This window comes from Myodes glareolus, chromosome 9 (assembly GCF_982192425.1).
Source record: "Myodes glareolus chromosome 9, mMyoGla1.1, whole genome shotgun sequence".
In the NCBI taxonomy this organism is placed as follows: Eukaryota; Metazoa; Chordata; class Mammalia; order Rodentia; family Cricetidae; genus Myodes; species Myodes glareolus.
The window spans coordinates 87973612-87996601 of record NC_142034.1 but is presented as its reverse complement, the minus strand read 5'-3'; the positions used below and the strand labels follow the sequence as shown (position 1 = coordinate 87996601).

Below are 22990 nucleotides of genomic sequence, written 5' to 3'. Positions count from 1 at the left end.
ATCTGGATGCACATCTTCCTTTGAGAAACTTTGTGAGAATGAAATACCCCACAATCGGTGACCCTGGGAAGGACTGGCCTCAGGCTCCTGTCTCCCAGGCCACTCTAAGACACGATGGCAGAGTGAGAACAGCATTAGTTAAGGGTTCTTTCTGTAGTGTTAACTTTGTACGGGAGTTACGCATGTGTGCATGTGTGCATGAGTATGCATGTATGTGTGTATGCATTTCATCTGTGCATGTCTGTGGTAGGACAGAGGTTCACATTGGCTGTCTTCTTCACTTGTTCTCCACTATGTATGTATGTATGTATGTATGTGTGTATGTATGTATATATGCATGTATGTATGTATGTATGTGTGCATGTGTGTGTTTTGACCAAGCTCCCAAATATTAGAATTAACCCCATTTCCCTGTGTGTTAGTCCAAAAGTCATGGAGGGTAGGGAACTTTTTCCCCTTCATTTTTGTATGTATGCATATATGTATTCTTGAGACAGGACCTCACTGTGTAGCCCTGGCTGGCCTGGAACTCACAGAGATCTGCTTGTACCTGCCTTGCAGGGGCTGGGACTAAAGGTATGTACTGTCATGTGTGGGACCACTCTATGTTTTGAAATAGGGTCTCTCACTAACCTAATCTTACTATTTTGTCTAGGCCAACTGTCCAGCAAACTTCCATGAGTTTCCTGTCTCTATTTTCAGTCCCCCAGCACTGGGATTACAAGTGTGCACCACTTTGCCTGATTCTGGGGATTTATACGCAAGTGGCAAGCACTTTACCCACTGAGCCATTTCCCTAGCCCCTGTGAGTTCTCCATTGTAATGGTTTTGTGAAAAAGGAAGACTCTTAGCCTATATCAAAGGTGGAGCAAATGAAAAGACCTGCCCAGGGTAGCATTTCAAGGTTGGCAAGTGCTCTTAAGGGACCTCTTCATTCTGCTCTTCCTCTAGGACTATTCTCCAGCAAGGATCCCCAAGTCAGTACTGCCACATACAAGCGACTAGGCAAAGAGAATCTGCTGGCTGCTTTGGCCAAAGTGGGAAGATGTAGCTGTGTGTATTCTAGTTTCCGGCAGACTTCCCGCCCCTAGTGGCTTAATTCAGGACAAGCAGAAATGACTCAGCAAGTTCCTAATTCATAAGTAATGCTTTGTCTTGCTGTCAGTGGATGGCTCTGTTTGATTCGACACCACTGCCTTTTCTGTTTTCATTTTTGTTTTCTTAATTAAATAAAACGATTCATCTTTTTTTTTTTTGCCATTACTGACTGTCTAGCATCTTTTCCTTCTTCTTTTAGGGTAATAACAATGAGCTATGAATAACAGTTTCCTGTGGGCTCTTTCTCCCCATCCATGCTGGGGGAAGACGAGGGGAGCCCTGTGGAGTTAGTAAAGACATTTAGGTGACTTATGGCTAGGTATCTCAGGCTGGCTGAGAATGAGCAGAGCCAAGGGTGGGAAAGGGGAGCAGAAGCCCTGCTGATGGGCTGTGCAGCATGGCCACCCACCTTGTCAAGATAGGAATAGCTCCAGACTTTGCCATCAGCGAACATGCGGGACACGATCCGGCCCTGCTTGTCAATGTCTGTCCTCTCGCTCATGGCTCCGCGCTGAAGGCCGGCCAAGCGCCCGTTGAAGAAGTAGGAGACATTGACCGCTGCCAGCCCACTGCTCGGGAGCCATAGGAAGGGGCGGCCCACCTGGTCATAAATGATCCTCAGGGTGAATTTCCGGTGGTCGTCATAGATCTTCTCTGTCCGGATGTTCCGGTCATAATCAATGGACAGGAGATTCCTCCCATGGACCTGGGGAAACACAAGGGTCCTGGTTTGAAAAGTATCTACCAGACAGCTGAGGAGGATCCAGCTGGGGCCGTCAAGGAGGAAGTGTGGGAAGGAGGAAGAAGCATGATATTCCATTTATATTTTAAGCGTCAGCATTTCTGGACATAGAGGAAGGGGCAAGGTTTGCAGAGTGTTCTGGGACCGAAGTGAGGCTGCTTCTGGTCAGATGTGGCTGCTATGGGCAGTGTGGTCGCCTGGGCACCACACGATTACAAAGACTGCCATCACGTCCTGGAAAGTGTGCATGGTGGCACTCTGCAGTGTCCAGAACACACAGATGTCTATCACAGCCCGGACTCAAGGCTTTGGACTGCTTTACCGGTCTACCCTCGGAACTAGTCACCAGATCTAATAATCTTTAAGAGTAGGTGCTGTGATTTCTTCTGAAATAGTGTGTAAAGGTATCTCAAAGGGGGTACAGAGGCCTCAGCAACCCACATTTTACAAAGATCTGGGAATATAAAGATAAAAATATACCTATAAAAGTCCAATAGGAAGTCTTTTATTTTAAATATCTAGAGGACAATCTTGCCATCGCAAGATGCTGTTGAGGAAACCTCGGCAGGGCTGTGAATTCCAACAAAGGGAAAAAAAAGTGATTTACTTAGATTTGAAAGGAACAGGGGAACACGTCCAGACATAATTTAATATTTATTTAGAAGTTGATCTGATCAGAGGAGAAGGATTGTCTCAAAAGGCAGAGCCGGGAGACTAGACTCTGGTTAGGGGCAAAGGAGAGGGGCTCTGGGGACGCCCAGAGCCCCGAGTGCAAGGCTGCAAGAGAATGAAATGAAGCTGGCTCAGCCCAGACTCTTACAACATAATTTACTGCAACTCCGCACGTCCCTGGGGTGGAGCCGGGGAGACAAAACATGCACGAGACGAGTCGGGAGCTGCCTGCTGCCTCCTCACCTGACCCTCCTAATGTAGCTGCACTTAATGAAGGTGGCGGCAGTGGCGGCAGTAATGCCGACAAGAGGCGCGTGTGCTGAGCGCCAGTGCAGACAGGGGTGAGGTCAGAGGCTTGGCATCCATGGCTCAGTCAGGGCTCACAAAGACCACCCCGACAGACACCCAGAGACGGCATGCACGTGTTCGGAGTCACACGGTTGGTGTGTGCTTTCTGGGCAACCACGAGGATCTGAGTTCAGATCCACCCCACACCCACGTCAAAAGCTCGGCGTGACCGCGTGCGTGGGCCCGCTATCGCAGTGCTGTGGGGGTGAAGAGAGGAGGAGGAATGGGGCTTGCTGGATGCCACCTAAGCTCCAGCGTCAGTGACAGACCCGGTCTGAAGAAGAAAACGGTGGAGAGTGACAGCAGGACGTCCTCCTGCGGTCTCCATGCTTGGGCGCGCACGCGCGCACGCGCACAATCACGCAGCAGTGAAGCAGGTGTTGGTCTTAACTTAGACTTATCCAGTCAGCTGCTCCTTTGCTATTTGACCAGCTTCACTGCTTCCGGAGTTGACTTCCACCAAGTGCCTGGTGATGTATAAGAGGCTGAGGAGCCACTAAAACGTTCTCTCAGCCCTGGAGGATTCTGTTTTGCAACTTTGGGGAGATTGAGAATAATGTTAGCCCTACAGGGACCTGCATTCTGGGGAAAACCTCTGTGTACGGGTAAGGAACTGCATTTCCCAGCATCCTTTGGGAATAGGTACTGGCCTACAAAGGAAGTGGCTCTGAGGAGCTAACCTTGAAAGAAAACTGAGAAGCTGCAGTTTTTGCTCTTCCCACATTCCACTTTTTCCTAGGTGAAATGCGGATGCAATGACTGGTACCTAAGCATCTGCTTTATGTTTATGAGGTAAGGCAAGTTTTTTTTTTTGTTTTTTTTTTTTTTTTTTTGACAGTTTCCTACATAGTTAAGACTTGTCCGGAACTCACTCACATAGCTTATATTATAACTCATGCAACAAACTCAGACTTGTAGCAATCCTTCTGCCTCAGTCTCCCAAGTACTGGGACCACAGGTATGAACCACAATGAGGTGATTTTTGAAGATGGGATCTCTAAGATGATGGTTCAAACAGGAAAAAAAATAGCCTGGACCCTTGCTGTCGGCCACCCGCACATCCGTGGATGGGTCCCATCTAGGCTTTATCATAAGAACAATGTAAACTTATATCTTATACAAACCTTTGTTGATTCTTTAACTTTGTTTCATCTTGTTTTATATGTGTGAGTGTTTTGTCTGCATGTGTATCTGTGCACCCTGTGTGTTCAGTGCCTCTGAAAGCCAGAAGAGGGTGCTGGATCTCCTGGGATGGGAATTATGCAGGTGCTGGGAATTGAGCTCAAGTCTTCTGGAAGAGCCCTTACGCACTGAGCCATCTCTCCAGCCCCAAGCCTGTGTGTTACTTCTACGTTTTGTCACAAGCATTTGGAAGCAATGTACAATCTCCTAATACTTTCATTGGTACTGTGTTGGGACTTTCTGTAACTTATATTATTTCAATCTTCACAATTTCTGTAGAACCCCCCGCCCCGGCATCTGTGTGTGTGTGTGTGTGTGTGTGTGTGTGTGTGTGTGTGTGTGTGTGTGTATGTGTGTGTGTGTGTGCAGGAACATATGTATAGAGGCTAGATGTCAATATTGGGTGAGGCAGAGTCTCTCCAATGTGGCTAGACCTCTTAGAGCACAAACCCAGGGTAACTCCTCCACCTCCCCAGCACTGGGGTTACAGACTGCGCTGATGCACCCAGCTTTTTCTTGGGTGCTGGTGGTCAGACTCAGACACTCCTACTTGGCAGGTAAATACTTTACCAAATGAGCCATCTCTGCAGCCCCTAGAAACTGAGGGGATCACTTCCGCAGCTGCCCACGAGGATTGAGTTCAGGGCTCCCAGATGTGCCAGGACCTTGTTGTTTCCATGGAGCCCTCCCCAAGAGAGGAAGACTGGATGTGTGGAGACACAGTGAACTCAGGGATGGAGACAGGTACTAAGGCACCTGGGACTTGAAAGGATAATCGACAATTTAAGAGGAACATTCTTATAAGCAGACTTGCAGGGCCTGAGAAGAAGGGAGACAAAACAAGAGGGAGCTCCTTCCTTCCTTCCTTCCTTCCTTCCTTCCTTCCTTCCTTCCTTCCTTCCTTCCTTCCTTTCTTAATGCTGTCAGAATTCTTGGGAACCTTGTTACAAGCCAGTCATCACTTCAGAGGAAGCACTCAGGAGGCTATGCCTCCGTAGCGCACCCGGGACCCAGGAAAGACGTTTGGAAAATCACCGGTTGGTGTTGGCAAATGTGAGATTTCTATTAAAAGCCCGGCCCTTCTCATAATTAAATGTAATAAATTCATTGAAAGCCCCACCAAAGAGTTCAGGCCAGTTGTGTAATCTAATCAAAAATATTTAATTCTAAGGGCAGCATCTAGAAGGAGGGTGCTGGGGTTGTGTGGTGCGAGCCGGCGGAGGGTCCACCAGGCGTGCTCGACTTTCTGGGGGTGCCTGCTCCCCAGTTTAGAGCATGCAGGGGCTTTAATTTAGCCACACTGTTCTCTTATTCCAAATTAAATTACCCGACTCGCAATATTTAAATTAACCTTGAGGCTTCCTGGAGAACATAAAAGTTATTTTGAATTATTTTCACTGCCAGGATCAGCACAATTCCCTTCTCAGCTGGCTCGGCAGGCATTCAGCGATAGAGAAACCAATTTTTAAATTAATACAATTTTGTGTTTGTAAGGAAGCCATTATTTTTAATTATCGGGCGTTTTCCTCAGCCTAGCTTCCCCAGTTAATAAAACTCAGCTATTTAGCATGGTTTTTATTTTTGCAGAGGGCAGATTTGGGGAAATAGTTTCCCCTCTGGGATTTCCCCCCAGCATGTTTTGATCTCACCAAGCGCATGCCTGTCACAGGAAGGCTCATAAAAAACCCCAAGAAAAGGAAACACTGTCGTCAAGATGGCCCTGCTGGGCCCATCGCGGGTGACTCTAACTCAGCTCTAGGGGCACCCAGGAGCGTGTGATCTGAGAAACACGAAGGAGGAAATTACACTGTGCTAGCCCCCTCCCAGGAAATGGAACCGTAACACAGCAGGACAGATTTCAGCTAGACACACAGAAGAACCCTTGGCCCGGTTGGGCTCCAGGGATGGGAAACCCACAGGGTTGAAGGACAGATGCTGTGAGAGGCTCCAGTGTTTTAAAGAAGATAGGACTGCCTTGGAGTTTAGCTGTTCGCTTCCCCAAGGGAAAAGCCTGGCTAGGTGACATTCTCATTCCCTTTCTGGGTCAGTCCTGGGGGACTTAAAAGCATCCACCCCCAGATGCCACTGAATAAGACCCAACACCACGTGGGGATCAGCATTTGTGCAGACAAAACAACTTGGTATAAATTTAATATTAGCTTAAATAATGCATCATTAGAGGGAGAGCCTCTGTAAACACATTAAATAATGGATTCCCCGAGCAAACATTATTTTTGGATGACTAGCTCTTTTGGGTGACGATGGGGAGTGGGAAAAGGGAAAGATCCGAATCTCAAGTCAGAGTTTGACACCGATTAACTGGGTCGTTGCAAAGCCACGTCTTCACTGACAGTGCCTCAGTTTCCCCTCTGTGGTAACCTGCAAGGCCCTGGTGAACAGGTGCTTTATCCTAGAATTCCATGTCCCTGGGGAAATTGTGTGAGTGTGGAGGTTGGGATGTATGATCGCTATCAGCTCTGACCACCTAAAGCGCTATTATGGAAAATCAAGACTAGAAAATGTGGCTTAGGTTGTCGGCGAGTGTCAAACGTCTGAAGGGCTTGCTCCAAAGAAAAGTCAGACTCATTCTGGAAGGCTCTCCCAACCTAGAACTAAGGCAGAGGTAGAAGGGGGTGACTTTTCATGATATCAACTCAAAATCCCATCCATCCATCCACCCATTCACCCATTCAGTTAGTATTTACCAAGTACCGGCTTGTGCGCTTGCTACGGTGACAGGCACTGAGCAGAGCCCGCCAGCCTCCAGGTGAGATGACTGCAGAGACAGGTGACGTGCCACTGAGAATCAGCGCAGTAACGAGAGCGAGCATCATCGGCAGGCACGTGCAGAGTGGGGGTGGACTGGAGTCAGCAAGAGGCTGACAAAAATTCCCAGAGGAGGTGCAGGGACCGAAGGACAGGCAAGACTTTGATAAGCAGGCTGCCCCTCAGCAATCCCCTGCGTCATCACTAGCTACACCTGCGGAGGCTGGCCGAGTCTCAGAAATCCTTGCCCTGTAGCCAAGGAGGCTCTGGTCTCTCCCCTCAGCTCGTCTGCTCCAATCACACTGCTTTTTTTTTTTTTTCTGCTCAGGATTCAGGGAACCCTGCCCTGGACAATTCAAGGCCTTTGAGCACACAAGGGTCTTAGTAAGGTTTTTTTTTTCTCTTTCACCCCAGGGTCAGACAATCCCTACGCTTATTCCTCATTCGGTTTTCAGCTCAAATGTCATTTTTTCTCAGAGTAGCCTTCATTTATCTCCTATGTTTCACATTTTTTTTTAAAAAAATATTTATTCATTACATATACAGTGTTCTGTCTGCATGTATGCCTGCAGGCCAGAAGACGGCACCAATTCTCATTACTGATAGTTATGAGTCACTCTGTTGGGAACTGAACTCAGGACCTCTGGAAGAGCAGGCAGTCCTTGTAACCGCTGAGCCGTATCTCCAACCCTATATTACCTATTCTTGACCTAGGCTTTTCTTCAGAGCATTGCCACGGTTTCTTTATATAACATTTATTTATCTTTCATTGCTTGTATTGCTTTGCTAGCTCTTAAGGTGTGTATGTGTGTGTGTATGTGTGTATATGTGTGTGTGTATGTGTGTGTGTGTATGTGTGTATATGTGTGTGTGTATGTGTGTGTGTATGTATGTGTGTATATGTGTGTGTATATGTGTGTGTGTATGTATGTGTGTATATGTGTGTATATGTATGTGTGTGTGTATGTGTGTGTATGTATGTGTGTATATGTGTGTGTGTATGTGTGTGTGTATATGTATGTGTGTATATGTGTGTGTGTATGTATGTGTGTGTGTATGTGTGTGTGTGTGTAATACTTCTGCTCATACCATCCTAAATAGTAAATTCTTGTTTGTGTGTGTATACTTGTGATCCTAGCACTTGGGAGGCTGAAACAGTAGGTTTGGTAGTTTGAAGCCAGCCTGGGCTACATAGCAAGACCCTGTCTTAAAAAACAACAATCAAAGTTCAAGAAATGCCCTATCCGTGACACTTAGGACAGGGCCACGCCACAGTCTCTAATCTTGGCTCAGATGTACACAATGCTAGCTGCTCTTTCTCACCCTGGGCGCCCCAAATCTACCTCCCTGTCTCTACATCGTTCTCTCTTCTCTGCTTCCTACTTCCTACTCTACTTCCGTGCCCTGCATTCCTGCTCTGCTAGGTCAGCTCAGTTGGCCCTTTCCCCTCATCCATGAAAAAAGGGGGACAGAGAGGAAGTAGCTTCTTGGGGGCTGCAGTCTGAGATTGGGGTAGAAACCCTACAAACTCTCTTCTCCCCTCCCCCAAATAAACTTGAGGACTCTGAGAAAGCCCACAATATCCCACCAACAAGGCAGCTGGAGAGATGGCTCCCTCAATGGTTAAGAACATGCATTACTTTTGCAGAGGACCTAGGTTGAGTTCCCAGCACCCTGCTGGGCAGCTCACAACTGCCTGTAACTTCAACTTTAGGGAATCCAATGCCCTCTTCTGGACTCTGAGGGCAAATGGCACATACTGACACATAACTGAAAAAAATAAAACAAATCTTTAACACAATGACTTTATAATACAATGTGATGTCCAAAAGTAAAGTACTGTTTGCTTAGGGAATCCATGGTTTAATGTGAGCAGAGGCTCGCCCTTCTAATAATGTATAATTTAAGCTAATATTCAAGTTCAAGGAGCTACAAACTATTCTGGGTGCATCACCATGCTTTGAAGGTCACACAGGGTCTTGTCTGTTTTGGTCATAGATACACACAGAGTGGTTAGTAACTGTGTCAACACTGTAGTGGGCAGTGGAAAAAGAAAATGCTAGGCATGGAAGGACAGAATCCAGGCTTTCAAGACAATTGATATATGTAGGACCCGCCTGGGTGGGCCCTACACAGGACTGAGTTCAGGATGGCACGATCACACGCACACATGTATGCCCACCCCCATCTTGCTCCAGGCACACTGTGATTTGTTACATAAATAAAAATAATGTATACCAGTATGGAACTGTGCTATTATATTAATTTCATGGAAACCAAAACAAAATTACTAACTCCCACTTTGTATTGGAATGCTGCTAACACCGATACCAGCATCACAATGGAAGATTATCTTGGAAGCAATTTTTCTTTTGTTCTGATCCCTACCCATGTAACTGTTTTGTGCATTTGCAATCTCTATGTAAATCACAATCAGGAAGAAATACCCTAGTGACATATGTCCTCATTTTTTAGAGAGAATCAGGTACAAATCCATGCTAGGAAAGAGAAGAGGTTTTAAATGGTAATGGAAGTGTTCATTTCAGTCCCCTCTCCCAGAAGCCTAGAAGGAAGACTTGTTGGGAGGAGGAAATGGGCTTCTGGTTTGCCTTGAGGCCAAGTTCTAGAGGGATGGAGGACACAGAATCAATCAGTCTGTCTGTCTGTCTGTCTATCTATCTATCATCTTTTATCCTAGCTTAGCATCCTTTCTTTTTGGGATAGGACCCTCTTTTTCCAAGCCTCAGTCTATGTGACTCTTACAAGAGTCAGGTTTGGACATGTGACCCAAGCCTGGCCAATCATAGGTCTCTTTCTCCCTAGCCAGTGACCGGAGCCGAGATGCGAACTCCACCCACACCAGGCCAATTATAGTTCCTCTGTGGGACTGTCCTTTTTCTTTCTTTTTAAACTCAAGAGATTCTATCCTTTGGTTTTACTAAACTGAGAAGATGTAAGATTTTGGCCAAGTCTTCTTGATCCCCCATGTGAAGAGGGCACCAGCTTACTGTACAAGAAATTTAGGCCAACTGCCAAAATAAATACTATTGGGGTGAGGGATGGGAGCTGCGGGGAAGGGAAGAGAGCAATATTAACCTGATGACATCTTGGAATCTCTAGGGTCAGCTCCTCCCTTGTTGAGGCCCACTGTGTGAGACAATGCACGCCCCCTTTATCATGCTCTCTTGAATATGTTTTGCAGAGAAAGATTCTGGACATATGGGGAGGGGGGCATGCACTTCGAACTTCTACCTTCTAGGAGTAGCGGAGAATTTACTTGGTAAACACCTTCAAAGTGGAACGCAAAGAGGACATATGTGTCACATCTTCCCACACATATGATACTAGTCACCGGTATGGCCATGTAACATGGTCCCTGTGATCATGGAGCTGGGAAACGCTGGGAAGCAGTTGTTGTTGTTGTTTTAAATGTCAGAGAGGACAGTGAGAGGCATGGTGGGAAGCAACAGGAGGTGTTCTTTCAAGAGACAAGTCTTTCGGGGGCGTGATGAAACTCTTGCTTTATCTGACCCTTGGCAGGAAACATGGGGCCGATCCTTCAAATGCCGTCTACAGCGCTGGCATCTTACGTGTTCCCAGTCTAAAAGGGAGAATGTTTGGTACTTTCATTGGCTAAGACTTGTCTCTGATTGCAGGACTGTGATAGACAGGTAAGCAGGAAGGCTTGGGACTTCTCTAGCTTTTCCGTTTGTTATAGGAAAGTTCTTTACTGGAAATTTTGGAAACCTCTCGACACTGGACCACTCAGAGCCCGGCCTTACAACCCCAAGTGATCAGACTTGCAGGAGTCAGCTGGTGCTGGGGAAAGGCCAGACCATCCATCTGGTTTAGCCTGTGATATTGCCAGCTGCTACCCTAGCTCCCCAGACTCACTCCAAATGCTTTCCCTGGGGAACCAGCGACATCTTCAACTTCCTCCCCTAGTCTCCTCATCCTAGAAGGCAGGGCTGGGGTCACTCTGCCGCCCACACCTATTCTGACTTTCAGTGTCTGGCCTCTCTCCATCATGTTCAGAGTCTGGCACAGCCTTCCTGGTCTACATGATCACGTGAAAGGCCTCTTGGAAGTCAGTGCGGCACGGCAGCCAGGCTCGCTGCCAAATCCTATTAATCATGTGTGTTACAATTCTCTCAGGCCTCTCCCTCTCCTCTCTTTTTTTTCCCCTGCTGGAGACCAGTTTCTAGTTTGCATTACCGTAACAGCTCTGAGCTGTCCCTCTCCTCCTGTCTGGTCTCCTCCTCGCTGTCTTCCTCCGCACCCAGGGAAGCGGGAGAGATCTTTCTAATCCACGCACCCCCACACATCACTCTGCTAATTAAGCCCCGAGACAACTCTCCATGGCTCTCAGGATAAACATCCGCCTAGCATAACAGTCCCTTCCGTGTGACCCTGGTTACTTTCTCTCAGGCCTTACGAGTTCTGGAGGTTTTCTGAACTGGCCCCCTACACCCCTGTATCCTGGCCTTCTTGAGGGTGCCTCTCTGTCTGGAAACGTCTTTACGGTATCTTTGCCCGTCTAGTTTCTGCTACTCGTACTTCCAAAGCACTGACTCCAACCCTGAAACCCTCCCTAGTCTCTTGTCAACCCTGTGACCTGATTTGGGTTCCCCAAATCTTTCAGTTTCTCCCCAGCAGTCAGAAAAGTCATTTTCTAAGCTTCCTGGGGGGGTTAACCAAACTGTGCAGTCCTGGGTGTGTGGAACGGCTGCACGTGACATTCAGGCTAGCTCACCAAGCTCCCTTGAAGTGTTTCAACCCCTCTTCTTCTACAGCAGCCTTCGGGGCAATAGGTGCCTCATGTGGTAGGATCCCAACATGGAACAGCTGTGTCTAATTGTCATTAGGAGTTGTTGTGTGTCTCATTTGAACTGTGATGACTTAAGCGTCTGAAACTTCCGGGCCTATTTGTTACCTGTGACATGGATTACCTACTTCTGGCTGATACAGTGTGTGGCCCTTGTCTTGTGGTACTGGCTTAACACTGTGCCACTTGAGCGTTCCTATCATCATGAGCTGAGACAGCCTGCTGCCATGGGGGCCGACAGATGTCGCTAGTTTAGGGGCTACAAAGCTCCTATAAGGAGCTCTTGAAGCTCAGGAAGGACTGGCCAAGCCAAAGGCCCCGATCCACACTGAGCTCAGGGCCTCACCCACACCTTTCTTCCGCTGGCTCCCCCACAGTTTCCAGGAGTTTCTTTTATTTCATTCACTAAACAGTTTATGAACTGAATTAAAATAAATGAGATGCAAATAAATTCCAGGCTTTCTCCCTCATTTTCAAATTACATTTTCAGTCCACTCAACCTGTTATAATCTCATAGTGATTTTCATTTAAGAGAGCTAAATGGATATGTGATTATTGTTACAGGAACGAACACCAGACAATTAAATGTTGAGGTGTTGATAGATAAAACTGTGTTTTGATTTGCATAAACATGATGCCAGCAAGTCTAACCCTGGCAGAAATTCAGTTATAAGACTTGCGTGCCTAACTTCTGTTAATTACCACAAGTACCATTATTAAGAGTTTTAATATTCAGAGTTGGGATTATTGCCATTTTATTTTCGGGCCACATTTATCTTTATTTTGAAAACTTAGTCAAAACGCATAGCTAATTTATCAAGGAAAAGGCACGATTACTACTTATAATCAACTTCTACAGTGCAGCATATCAAAAATCAATTACACAGCCCTGAATCCAGTCATTAAGGATTTAGCCACTAATCTCATTCCATTTTTGTCTTTAGGAAGATCCCGCAGCTTGCAACTTTGCCGATATCAGCAGAGGGAGAAAAACATGGAGTCTGCTGATAACCTAATGTGGAGAATTAAACTTGAGCCCGACAAAGGCGGAATCTTAATACGGAGTGGCCTGGCTCTGCAGAGAGGTCACCTGGCTGGCTGGGCTTCGGAAGCGATGACCCAGGTTTGTCAGGCACTCCGTCTTAGCTCCTAGGATTCTGGAGCACTGTTTAGACTTTGCGGCACTCTGGCGGGCTGTTTTCCTAGGGCCTCTCTTGACCTGCAGTTATCTTAGGTCTTTATAAGTCTCCTTCTTGGCTGACTCCTCTTTCCTGCCCTTTGCCCCTGAATGAAAGCGGCAGGCAGGTCTGCGCTCTGCTTGTGTGACATCTACCTTAAGGATCCAGCACAGGGCCCGGCCCTGAGTGCTCGGTAAACATGTTTCGGCTATGATGAAGACACGTTTCTGGCCATCATCTCCTCACCCTGGGAGAAGGGTTGTCACCATGGTAGGAGCAGGTCCCTCTGTGTGACAAGAACTGACAGGAACAGGAGCTACAGGGCTCCGATCATCAAGATAGGAAGATGTGTGGGACTGTGGCTAAGAATACTGGCCAGTGAACAAGACAGAGGTAGACCTGGGGTCAAGCTCTGGCTTAGCCTTGAGTTTTAGCCATTATGTCCTGACTTCTAATTAGCTTCCATGAATCTCTGCTTCTCACCTGAGATCGCAACAGGCTACTGAAAAATATTACAGTAACACAAATAAAGCATTTAACTTAGTGCCCATAGCACAGACATCCGCAGTGAGTGTGTTTCACATAGCGTTTGCACGGATGTTCTCAATAAATGTGTTTTTGTTAGCTTTACAAAGATGTAGGTTAGGGCTGGTCAAAACTTCCTGGTGCACATATTTTGTTCCTTCCTCTCGGGATACCTCTCTGATTCCTCAGGCTTGCAGACATCTTCCTTTGTGGCCACACAATATACCCAAGGGGTCTGTCTTCACACACCCTGTGGTCATTCTGTGTCTGCATTTCTAGGGGAACCTCACTGCTTGGCTGCAAATAACACACTTTTACTTTTGCTCTTCCAGGATTTAGAAGATTGCCAAGCACCCGGTAGATAGCAGCCCTGACTCATGTGTCGCATTGCCCTGATAGTGACAGCTGAGGGAGATGGGAGGTGCAAACCGAAGACCGATACCGTCTCCAGCTGAGGCACCCCATGAGTCTACCACAGGGATGGCTGCCCATCTGTCTCAGGAAATGGCGGGACTTTCCTTAAACCTAGAGGCAAACATTTCCCACTTTCTGAGGGTCGGAAGGCATTCTGAAGGCCTAACATTCCCCTCTGCAGTGTGAGGAAGGGGGCCTGTCCCCCTCCAAGTCTGTGGCAGGGCAAGAAGGGACCTGCTTACCCGAAGCTTCCTCCCGAAGATGGTGACTTTGCCTTTAATCTGTTCCTTCCTCAGGCGCCACTCGATGGAGTTTAAGCCGTTCTCCATGGGCAGGGAGATGTTGCAGCGGCCGATGGTGGGGGTGATGGTGCCTGCCAGGACGTGGGGCTCGCTGTGGAAGCTGACGCCCATGCCGTTGGCGTACATCACCCGCAGGGTTCCGTTGTTACAGAGCTGGTAGCTGTTTCGCACTTGATCTGGAAGGAGGTTGGTGGGGGTGGGGAGGGGGGAGAGAAATTATCCGCTTGATTAGTCGGGAGAGAATAGAACCCCTATTTTTACAGGTTTCCACGGTTCTTTGCAGCTGTCAGTCTGAGGCTGCCTTCAATTAGCACACACACAATGGGAAGGTGAGTAGCGGAGATGTTACTGATCCATGGAAAGGAAAACATTATTAATATGTGGCACTCCAGAAATAATTATGCCGTGATATTTTTCTTTTACTCACTGAAGACTATTAATAGCACATTTAAACATTTAAAGATGTCTATTGCCTACACAATTTGTGTCAATCAAATCCCTGAACTTTAACATATATATTTTTGCTTATACGAAGAAAGAAATAAATGAAAGGCAAACGGCTTGCATTTTTCCGCCTCTCTGGCCTCTCGTCTAACCCAGGGTTGATGGTCTAGGCATGGGTCAGAGGCACTGCAAGGCAAGTCCAGTGTTCGTCAGCACAGTGAAGAGATGAAGCTCCCGTCCCCCCCTTCATGGCATCATTGCTGCCTGTATCACTATGTTACCACAGAACTCGGGAAACACACAGTGTGGGGTAGATGGAGTCAATGGGGGCTGGTAATGTGTGTTTATCTTCCCGAATAGAATCTACACCAGTCAATCAGACTTCTGACCTTTCCCTGTATCTGATAATCACAAGCAGGAGCCCGCTTTTATAGGCACGCTGCTTCCTCATCATCTGGGTGAAGGAGCCAGGCTGGGCTGGCCCCTGAGATGCCAGCTTTGGGGGAGCGAGCAAGGTTGTACCTGTCACTCAGTGACTCTGGCCATCAGACAGAAGGACAGAATCTACATCGTTAATCATCTGGCGGAGCAGAAATAGAGCCATTGAAACAGGCTTTGCCGAGGGATAATAGTCTAGAAATGTCATCATTTATCTACGGAAAGGACACTTTTATCCTCTGACAACTGGCGAGCCCACCGACATTATATCTTAATTAAAAGAAAAAATTAATCTGTAAAACGCTGTTTCTTGCCAGCCCCTGTGCTTGCCCTGGACTGCCTACAACAGAAACAGCGGGTGGTCAGAGACCCTGGGATCTGGGTCCTGGCAAGAGAATGCTTGAGAGTGTTTGCAAGAGAGAATCAGAACGGAATGATGAAACCCAAACCCAGTGGTCGCCCAGGAGTATAAACACTGCTTGAGAAAATAACAGCATGGGTTGGATTTTTACTGGGTGAAGGAAATAGGTAAGAAAGAGGAAGAAAATAGTTGGGGGAAAAAAATCAGATGTTTTTGGATACGTAGGTTTCTCCAGATAATTAAACCTTTGGTGAGAGGGTATGACATTTGCCTGAGGCTGAGAGATTTATTTTTGTTTTATTTCTCCCCCCCCCCCCCCCGGGGCTGTTTTCTGACAGCCTGGGTGTGCTGTAGACATTTAAGTAAGACAGAAGACTGAGGGATGTTCTGGATGTTTAGAAGTTCCATCAGGCGAGGGATTGCTGGCTCTGCAGCTGGGGATGAGCTGGGTGGGGGCTGAGGGTGTTGGGCTGGGGCCTTACCCTGCACCACTGTGTAAGAGGCCTCCACTGAGGAGAGGTTGGTGATCACGGTGACGTCATCATCCCGGTTGGAGTTCTCAATGTCAATGGTGATGGATTTCTCCATTTCCCGGTGCAGACTGGTCACCACCCCCGTGGGGCGTGTCACGTTGGTCAGACGGCCCTCGTGGTCATAGCTGGAGGAAAGATACACGATTTGAAGCACAGCCTGTGGAGCCAGAAGTTTTCTTGACCTTCAGACCCACAGGAAGGTCAGATGCATAGGGGCAGACAGAGAAAGAGAGACTGGAAAATGGCCGTCCCTGCATGCTGCTCCACACTGAAGCCCTGCTGTAATCCTAACCTCAGCCTGTCCTGAGGCGCAATGCTGTGGTTTTCCTGAGCCCTTTGGTCTCACCTACTTCACCTCAGTGGAAACCAGTCCCCTGGTCTCAAGCAGTGTGTGCGTACACCTTCCTGAGCTAGCGGGAACAACTACTTATAAGCATCCTTTTGCTCTGCAGAGCTACCAAGTCAATGATCCCCAACTATCTGCTCCATTCTGTCTTGCTTCGGCTGAGCAAACCTTTATTTAAGTGTGTGTGTGTGTGTGTGTGTGTGTGTGTGTGTGTGTGTGTGTGGTGGGGTGTGTACACTCATGCCCAGAAGAGAACTGGAGTTCCAGGCAGTTGTTAGCTGTCCAGAGTGGATGCTGGGAACCGGACTTGGGTGCTTTGGAAGAGCCCTGAGTACTCTTAATCGCCAAGCCATTTTTCCAGCCCTTAAACGACACTGTTTCCCCCACTGGTTGTTCACCCAATCCAATCAAAACCTGGCATTTGAGACCATCTGCGCCATAGTCTTCTGCAAGGTACCACCTCATTCCACGTATCGCCTTGTAGACCTCTCAAAGTCAGTCTGGTACAAATGCCACCTCCACATTCTGGCCCAGACACTACAGTCCTAACTTGGTCATGTAGTCCCTAAGGAGCTCAGCTACCCTGGCCTGCTGGGAGACTCACTGGATCTCAGTTGTCCTTGGCATCCATGTCTGGGCATGCCATGACCACATTTTCTACCTGTAGACTCCCTGATGAGACTTTCTTATGGATATGAGTTGTTGTCACCCCGTTCTCAGCAGGTGGGAATGGTTTTGCTACCTCCAGGTGGAGGGGATTTCTCACTAGAAGACCACTGTACTGTTAGAGGCCCCTGTCTGAGGAGGTGAGGAAAATGACTCTTCTCACGGGCTGCATAGAGAAGTCTCTGGCCTTTCTCGCATGGGTTGTCACACTCAGGAGAGATGGAGCGGTGAGGCCTTTGCTTAGAGAACAGAAAAGGACACCCAGCTAGACCTCCTGCTGGAGGGGGGGGTCTCCTGGACTGGGGAGAGGAACCCAGTGTGCCGACTCTGAGTGACGGGTCCCAGAATTGGTATGGTATGTGTAAAGGAGGCTGTCCACGGGGCATCCCACGGGGGAGCAGGGGGGAAAATTACAATGAAGCATAGAGGGAGCTGAGATGCTTGGGATGGAGACCTGCATCAGACTTGGGCTGACCTCGGAACTGTTATCTTTAGGGAGAAGAGGAAACAGTCAAATCCCATGGATGCTAAGCTGCTTGGCCCGTGGGGGTCAAGTTTGTGAGAGGGCCAGGAAGCTTGGCGAGCTGGGGGCCCAGCCTCTTGTGTCTGCCCCATCCCTTGCCTAGGGCTCTGTGCAGTGAATGGGGGGGGGGTCCAGCCTCTCGTCTCTGTCCCATCCCTTGCCTAGGGCTCTGTGCAGTGGAAATCCAGAAAACACCCTCCTCTCAGAGGCTTGGTGCTGTAACCATGGAGAGGCCCCAGGCCTTCTAAGCCAAAGGGGATCCCTCTGTTTTTTCTTTTTTTTCCTACTGAAGCAAAGGTTTCTCTGATGGGGGCCCAAAGATTCTATTTATAAAAGCGACAAGTTAGAACGATACTGAAGGATCAGTGATTAGGGATTATTAAATAATTACCTATATGTAAGACAGAAACCTAGGCAGCTGTCAAAATGAACTGCGTGGATTCTTATTTATTGGCACATGGGCATGTGTGCACAAGCGTGCGCGCGCGCACACACACACACACACACACACACACACGGAAACAGGGTTGAGTGGAAAAGGGGAGAACAGAAAATCCTCCCTTCCTAGCTCATGACTTTTTACATGTAGTTCCTGAAAATAGAGACATATAAATATTAATCATGTTTTTATGTGTGGGATTTTGGCTAATTTTTGTTTTCCTCTTTGAATATTTTAGTTTTAGTAATTGTTACTTCCTTTCATATTTTAGAAGCATAAAAATACTTTGAAATAAGAAAGTGAAGCAGTGATGTTTGGGCTTTGATGTCTTACATACACTTGGCAGCAGAGATCCACCACACAAGGACTGTGTTGAATGCCTTCTCTGGGACCTGAGTGGGATTTGCCATCCAGTGCTCTGTATTTTAGGACACTTGCAATGGGCAGGTTGCTGTTCACGCTTCTGCCGGGGAGGAAATAGAGCTTCTTCTCTGGGGCAGGCAGTGAGGATGCAGGGAGGCAGAGGATGGGGCAGGCGGTGAGGACAGGGCAGGCGTTGCACAGGCCTTGGGGAGAAAGCATACTCTCTGGCTGGCAGGCTGACTTTCACGGGGGAGCAATTGGCCACAGCTTTGCTTGCTTCCCCAGGATAGATTTGCAGATTCAGCTCTCTGTGCAGAAACCCTCTCTGCTCATAGGAGAGAGAGCAGTGATTACTACCAATGGAGTCTCCGTGTTAAACCCGACTGACTTGGTAGAACCTTGGTGGTCACGAGGCCTTTGACTTGTTCATAGTCAGTGGACGTTCACCAAACACCTCTTTTATGTAAGCTGCTGGTGAAGGCACCAGAGAGTTGTATGATAATGAAGTGGGCAAAATTCCATGCCTCAGGCCAGGCTAAAAGGCAAAGGTAAAGCAAGGCTGCTCTTCCCTATTCTGGGAGCGTGGCAGCAGGGGTGGGGGTGGGGAGATACTCAAAGCCCCATCCTTACATCTCCACTTTGACTGGCTTTCCTAAAGCCACCTTCTGAGACAGAAATGTAACTGTCTCCTGAGGGGCTCATTCCAGCTTGGGAGAGTGCCAAGCCTGCTCTTCCTCTAATATAACTGCTGAACTTCATTCCAAGGGGGAAGTCAGCATCTAGACTGCGTCACCTGCTGTTTTCCCACTGCCTGGACTTGGAGGAGGACAGGGCCATAGCCACAGAGCACACAGCACAGCCCTCTCTTCTCGTGGGCCTGACCTTAAGGGTCGTTATATGTTCTACCCCTCTGGATTCCAGTTCGCAAAGGTATACTCTGACCCTCAGGAGATCAGGACCCCCAGAACTGAGGATGGCGAGAGAGGGGGATACAAACCCCTCTCTCGGAGAAACACTCAGAGTGCCAACTGCCCCCCTCCAATTTACTGTTTGAAATTAAGTCCGGTCTAACTCTTGCATCCTTCTTTGTGCAGGAGAGGATGGAGACAGGTGTGCTGTATAACGTCTGCGTTAGTGTCTAGTTTCCGTTGCGCTCTGAAAGCCAGCCTTTGCTGATTGCCTAAGATATACTAGCTTCAGGATTGGTCACAGCGCCCGTGCAGCTGAGAGTACCATCTGATACACATGATCGCCGAGGCTCAGAGACACTGAGAAACTTGTCCAATGCCAACCAGGAAGTATGTGTCAGAACGAGCATCCAGACCACGGCTGCGGAAAGCCGTGGAATCTCTCAATTGCTCTGAAGGTGGACCTTGCCTAGGATACTCTACTGAGACTCAATAGCCCGTTATTGGGGGAATTTTAATCCAAGGCTGAGGGACAGCTTATACTGAAGCACAGATTCTCTCTCTCTCTCTCTCTCTCTCTCTCTCTCTCTCTCTCTCTGTTTTTCTTTTCTGTTAACCCAACTCTCTCTCTAGACTTATGCAATCACTGTGTGGTGTCCACCTTGACCTGATGTCTCTGACAGGAAGTGTGACTTGTGTCTGAGTTTTAAAGCAACACCTTCTGACCAAGTGTAACAAAAGCTGGCCCCTCTTTTTCAGAAGCCTGAGGAAAACTTCTCTATGTGTCTCCACAACGGGGGATTTGGATTCTTGGATCTACTCACATTCTGAAACCTGGCAAATTAAAAGAGAAAACGTGATTCAGTTTCACTGTAACTCCTGAACAAATACTTAAAAAAAAATTGAGCCTTATGTGTATGTTTTCATTCAGTTGGGGACCTTTGCTAGCAAACTGCCTCCAATCAGGAGTTCATGTTTGTGGGGCCCCGATACCTGAACTTTGGACTGAATTCCAACCTGGGACTAATTCAGGAGAGTCCAGCCTTTGCTTCTCATTCAGGAGACTTAAAAGCTACTAAGTGCATTTCCTGGTGAAGTGTGATAAAGTCCCAGCACCTTGAAGGTTGTGAAGTTGCTCAGAAGTCTTGGGACAGAAAGCTAAGCCCAAAGGAGAAGTCAGGACTCTGCAAGCAATTCTGCAATGCAAGAAGTCTCCAGCAGGTGGCGACAGCTTCCTTTGAATGCTCCCGAACCCACTGGCATACAAACAGGAAGCGAACATTGTTGCTTTAAACGTGATCAACAATGAAGTCTTCTTTCTCTTGTCCCTCCTACTCCTATCTCTCTGTGGCATTCCGCCCTAACTTAATAAATTCTCAGCTAACAGCGACTGTGAGACAGAAAGCAAGCCAGGGCTCCTAAGGCCTAATGCTCGCTCACTGCTGTGGAGAGAACCCAGAGGCTGGTAAACTCCATTCTGTCCCCAGCAGGTCATTGCGACTCCGGCTTAGCAGCCGCCTCTAGCTAGCAACTCTTAGGATGATACCTGGGGCAGCAAGCTTGCTGGACCAAAGTTGCTCCAGGACCTAGGGAAAACAGCTTTTTGGCAAAAACAAATGGTAGAACTATTAAGTATGAGATAATTGTTTGGGGAAATATGACCAGCCCTCACATCTTTTAATATACCTAGCACTTTATCTGTATTGATCTGCTTCTGCTAAGGAGGAAATTCAGAGTTTATCTCCCTGTCTGTGCAATCAAGTGTGTTGCTGGACCTATTGTTAAATCGCAGGAGCCCCGCTGGGACCCTGCCTCTTGCTTTCTAATTTCCGCACCCATGGCAAACATGAATAATCAGTGGGGTTAATCAACACTTTATCTCCAAGGTGCTGTGCGTGTCCAATATCCTGAAGTTTGAACGGCAGGCAGACAACAGGAATTCCCAATGCTGGCAGGGAGGATGCTCAATATCAGAGGCCTGATAGAGCAAATCATTTAGGAGCCAGGAGAAGGGACACTGAATATCCTGAGGCGGTGAGAAATCATTAAAGTTAGGAAGACGTGACTAGGCAGTTTTAAAAGCAACGTGAATGGTTCATCCGGGTGCCAGCTAGAGAAGGGGGCGGGCTCTAGAGAAATTGGTCGAGGGCCTACTTACTCATAGAAAGTCGTCCAGCCAGTTTCATCACTCTTGGTGGCTAGGAGTCCGGTGTTCCCATCATAGGTCATGAGGCCAAGCTCCAAGTTCTGTGTTGACACGGCCTTGAGGCCTCCATTGGTGCCCACGGTAAGGGTGATGATCTGGTTATCCGGCATGAGCAGGTGGCGGGGCATGCCGCTGCTGTCCCGGCGGATCTTTAGGGAGTTTCCGTTGTTGTCAATCAACTCCGTGACATCATTGTCAGCGCTGTAGGTGAAATTGTACAAGTACTCCCCCGTCACCAGGCTCACAGTGTACTGATGGATCCCATCGGCGTTGAACACGTACAATTCCTGCTCTCCCGGAGATGCGGCCTCATACTGGTTGAATGCATTAAGAACAGGTTTATTTTTGCTGACCGCCCTGATCCGAATATTCCCAAGGTCTGCGATGTAGATGGTGCCGTCCGGAGCCACAGCTAAGGAGGAGGGGGAGTTCAAGATGGCGTCTGTGGCATAAGCATCATCTCCCGAGTAGCAGATGCAATTGACGTCATTTTTGCAGTCGCAGTCAGAGGCTGCCCCAGCTAAGAGGCAGATCTCCCCATTGGTGGTGACCTGGCGTAGGCGGTTGATCTTTTTCTCGTCCGTCTCAGTGATGTAGAGCACCCCAGTGTGAGAAATGGCGATGGCACTGGCTGACTCCAGAGCAGAGTGGATGGCAAGCTTACTGAGCGAGTAGTCAATGCCAGGAACCTGGCAGTGCATGGGCCGTCCTGCAATGATGCTGACCTGGTGATTCTCAGTGATTCGCAGGATGACGTTGTTCTCTAGAACGTACAGGGAATTGTCCATGGGGTTGACAGCAAGGTCTGTTGGCCACTCCAGACGAACCTGCGTATGATGCGACATTTCAAGAAGAACCTTTAATATATTGCATGCATGCATGCATTTGGAGAAAAGATTTAGTTTTAAAAAAATATTTGTTTTATTTTATATGTATTGATTCTTTCCCCGAACGTATGTTGGCACCATGTGTGTGCCTGATCAGAAGCGGGCAAGGATATTGGATCCCCTGGAATTGGATTTATGGATGGCTGTGAGCCATTGCTTGGGTGCTGGGGTTCAAACCCAAGTCTTCTGCAAGAGCAACAAGTGCCTTTAACTGCTGAGCCAGCTCCCTGGCACCGACTTAGCATAAGTAGCACACTCACTGTGGCCCACTTATCACTGAACTATTTGCTTGAGCTGGCTGTTTATGACAGAGAAGAAGGGCGCATGTGACAAACTCTTCCTTCGATTTCGTCTGTCCTGACTCGAGTCCTGCTGGCTCCAGTGTTGTTCAGCCTCAGACGACTTGCCAGCGCTGCAGCCATTAAATGCAGTGGTACAGGTAGATAAATGCATAAGGGACCAAGGCAATTCAGCCCGTACTCAGCTCCCCAAGCCACGGGTCAGAGAAGGCTGTGTTCATTTGGGGAAGACACATTTGTCTAAATTGCAAAAAGCAGCCATGTGGCTCGGAAGGTGGCCCTAGCCCAAGAACAGACAAAGAACAGGCTGGCTAACCAACTACAACTCGAGTGTTTGAAAAAAGGAGCGAACAGAGCCAAGTCAAATACATTCTTCCTCTGTGGAATTCGAAATCAAAATCTCAGTGGCAAGTTGTCAGTTTGGTGGGGAATTTGAGCTAAAATTTATGAGGTTGACCAAGGGTTGAAAAGACTCTCACAGGCAGGGTGAACATACATGTCGGCTTTTTTGAACAAACGCCGCAC

General features: G+C 47.9%; 1 protein-coding gene across 4 annotated transcripts in view; it reads right to left on the bottom strand.

Moving 5' to 3' along the window:
* Positions 1-22990, bottom strand: part of Tenm2 (teneurin transmembrane protein 2) — a 1241175-nt gene that overhangs the window by 18967 nt on the left and 1199218 nt on the right. For all 4 annotated transcript variants that reach the window (XM_085694277.2, XM_085694278.2, XM_085694281.2 and 1 more), the window contains 4 exons: positions 21232-22106; positions 15778-15953; positions 13993-14228; positions 1508-1804 (listed from right to left, as the gene is read on the bottom strand). In XM_085694277.2, the coding sequence (XP_085550403.1) occupies positions 1508-1804; positions 13993-14228; positions 15778-15953; positions 21232-22106 (1584 nt within the window). The remainder of the gene's footprint in view (positions 1-1507; positions 1805-13992; positions 14229-15777; positions 15954-21231; positions 22107-22990) is intronic.